Below are 3,487 nucleotides of genomic sequence, written 5' to 3'. Positions count from 1 at the left end.
CCAAAATAGGATTAATAAATATATTACCCCATAGGGTTATCATGTGGTTTTTATTATAATTAGTTACAATATATAAACCACTTCAACTATTGCCCGACACACATTAAGCTGTATAATAGCAATATATAGACATTTTGCTATATTTGTCACAGATCTATTTTTAATGTATTTATTTTAAAATTCAATGCATCAAATTCATTTTGTTTTCAGACTTTTGCATACTTGTTGAAATAACTAAGGTACATGAAACTGATTCCTTCTCTTATAAATTATAGGTTTTGGTAAAAGTAGATAAGACTCAAGTAAAAATCAGTCTAACTCATTTCACAGTGCTTAGTCTTTTTAATTGCTTTTTCAATGTTGTTTTAAACATGAGCCTTCCCAGTTGCATGAAAAATATGTTGAAATTTTTTTATCTGATACTGTGATTTTAAACTTGGAAATGTGATTCAAGAGTTTGCCAAGTTTTAATTTTTCATAATGAAGAGTCAGCATAGTGAAAAGTGAAATGTGTACTCAAGTGTCTAGCTAGATTTTAGCTGAATGTTCAACTATAAAAGCAAGGGAAGGAAAGGAAGGAAGAAGGAGTAAGAAAAGGAGCGGAAAAAGGAGAGGGGAAGTAGCAGATGAGAGAGAGAAAGCAAGACAAAAACAGAAACAGAAAGAAAATATTCCAAAGCCTACATTTTCCTTATTTTCTTCAAGGTGTTGGTGCCTTCCTGGTGAATGAGAGACAAGCAGGAATGCCTGTCCTTGGCAGTCCATAGAGTGCTGCTCCACTTGCCTTGAAGTGGGCTCTCCCTCTCCTTTGGAGACAACACATCTATTGATGCCTTCGATCCTTTTGACAGTAATTGACTGAGTCTTACTGCCCTCCTGTACCTGCGATATAACTTTAAAATGTTTGGCTAAAAGCAGATAAGCTTAAGAAAGTCTTGGAATATCCATTTGTCATTTCTTTGGGGAAAATAGTAAATACTGCTGGATTTGTAAATTTAGCTATGAATTGACTTGATTCAGCATTCTCAAAGTATACTGACCCACTATGAGCATTCCTTCATTCTTTTCTTTATTCAGCAACTTGTTTTGAGCAGCTGTTAGGGCCCACGTGCTGTGCTGTCTAGTGGAGACCTAGCAACGAGCAAAAGAGACTCCATGACTGATCTACAGAGTTTGTAGCCTAGTAAAGTAATAAATCTAAGATACCGAACTAATGAAATGGTAAGCATGAGGAAAATATAAAAATGGAACATGTATGCATAAGACTTAGCTTAGAATAGAAATCTATATATTCTCACAGGTACAGCTCATTTAATTTCAGAGTATGTTTTCATATCACAGATTGAAATACCCAGGTCTTGATGCTTGTGACTACAATTTAGTATCTTGATAACCTCAGGCAAGTTTCTTAAGTTTGCCTAGTCGAAGATTCCTCACCTATAAAATTAGAAAAATAATATTTGTCCTGTCTCCCTCAAATCTCAAAGGCATGTGATAAGAACATTTCAAATGTATAAAATCTATAATTGTATTAAAATTACTTCCTATACACCCTCTTTGTTGTCCTTTACTGACATCCTAAAAACTCTACCACATTCAACCAGGACTTTGAAACCTGACTCACTCACCCCGCCTTAAATGCACCCTTCAACCTGAATTCCAGTGCCCAGCAACACAAACTCACAGTTCTTTAGCTTGTCCTGTGGCTTTCATCTTCTCTCCATTTCCTCATGTCCAGCTTCACACCCTGGTCTTTGTCTTCACCTAGAATTTATCAGCCTTAGAAATCTTTAACTCCAGTGTCCCGCCTCTGGACATAACCTCCTGGCCTTCCAGCAATATCACACCCACACTGACATCTTGCTCATTCTGCAGCGTGCCTCATATCTCTGCCCTGTGGTCCTCCCATTTAGCCATCTATTAGCCCTATCTTGACCCTTCTGATAAGAGGAGGATTATGGAAGTCACCAATGTGGGCATTTCACTCCTTCAGCTTATTTGGAATGGTTCTCTTCACTTCCAGGTGGGGCAGCTCAATGACTGTGGGCAGAGCCCACAAATCAAATGCCCACCTCATCCAGAATTGCCTTGTACACACCTGTGCTCAAGGTGATTTTAGAAACTTGGTACTTCTTCAACAGAGAGAGGGCAGTATAGCAAAAAGCAGCTCTTTCTTTTGATGTTGGGATTAAAGACAAGGCATCATCAGTGGAGCCACAGGGCCCGCCTTATTTCCTACAAGGTCAAGGTTCTCTGCTAGCACAAGCAGACTTCCCCTCTCTCTTGCAAATCCTGTCTTCACTTTTTAATATCAGTTGTGACTTCTTTGTCTCATTTCACGTTCTTTAGATGTAGAACCACCTGTCATAGACTGGTGCAGATCTCCACCTCCTATCCAGGTGTCAGAGAAGGAGCATTCTGCAAGCTGGGATGAGCCTCAGTTCTCAGACAATTCAGGTAAGATGACAAGGGTTTTGTTGTCATCATGGTAACACTGAATTATATTTTATTTTAAAAAGCTTTTTAAAAGGATAAAAGAGAAAAGGCAAATAACTAATTAGGATGAATAATTATATATGTTAACATGTTTTAGTGCTAGGATAATTAAATATAATTTAACATTATTAATCTTACCTATTCATGGGATTTTCCTTCATTCAGGATTCACTGGGCATTTATTAAACCTGTGCTAGGTGTTGTACCTAAAAGTGTTCTAATGAATTTCTTCAGTCTTCAAGCTTATGTTGTCCCAGAGGCATAAACTATACATTCTATTGGTATCTCTAGTACAGTTCTATATATTTATACCTGACAAATAAATTATAAAAGGTCATAGAAAAGTAGCAAAAAACTGAGCAAATACACTTTAAACGTGTTCACTTTAAACGTGTCATTAAAACCTAGAAAACAACAATAAAAATGCAAATTAAATAGATTTCTTAATTAAACTCCCAATGTTCCAATAGACCAACCTATTCAAAGAAAGTCATCTGTTTAGCAAGAATACCTTAACTTAATGGAGTTTTTGAGTCTACTATTTCTATGTTATAGTATAAATATTAAATCTTTTATTTTCTGCTAGTGCACAAATCAACATAAATAGAGGGCCCAGCTGATTTGCATAAAGAGAAAATGAAATTTCAAATCAAATAACAGACTAATACAGTGGCTACAGACCAATAACCCCTAAGTTGAATCCTTTTCTTCCTTTCTAGGGGCTGTGTTGGACATCACCAGAAGTCACACACAAGGAGATCTTTTCCCTCACGGGGAGACTATAGTACGGTATACAGCCACTGACCCCTCGGGCAATAATAGGACATGCGACATCCACATTGTCATAAAAGGTATTCTCTTCATAAGCCCCCAAAAATCTAGTTGACATTTGATATATGTGAGTGCTATAGTATGCTATTTTGTGAAAGAAAATAGGCTATAGATTTTTAAAGTTAGAATATTGACAGATTTTATTTAGGTTTCCAGTTGT

At 36.6% G+C, this 3,487-nt stretch overlaps 1 protein-coding gene across 1 annotated transcript in view; it reads left to right on the top strand.

The window, feature by feature from the left end:
- Positions 1 to 3,487, top strand: part of SVEP1 (sushi, von Willebrand factor type A, EGF and pentraxin domain containing 1) — a 239,569-nt gene that overhangs the window by 82,397 nt on the left and 153,685 nt on the right. Inside the window, exons 9-10 of the mRNA XM_012641129.1 lie at positions 2,350 to 2,457; positions 3,216 to 3,347. Of these exons, the coding sequence (XP_012496583.1) occupies positions 2,350 to 2,457; positions 3,216 to 3,347 (240 nt within the window). The remainder of the gene's footprint in view (positions 1 to 2,349; positions 2,458 to 3,215; positions 3,348 to 3,487) is intronic.

The sequence above is a fragment of the Propithecus coquereli genome, unplaced genomic scaffold (assembly GCF_000956105.1).
Source record: "Propithecus coquereli isolate 6110/MARCELLA unplaced genomic scaffold, Pcoq_1.0 Scaffold163, whole genome shotgun sequence".
NCBI lineage: Eukaryota > Metazoa > Chordata > Mammalia > Primates > Indriidae > Propithecus > Propithecus coquereli.
This window is presented reverse-complemented; position numbering and strand designations above follow the sequence as displayed.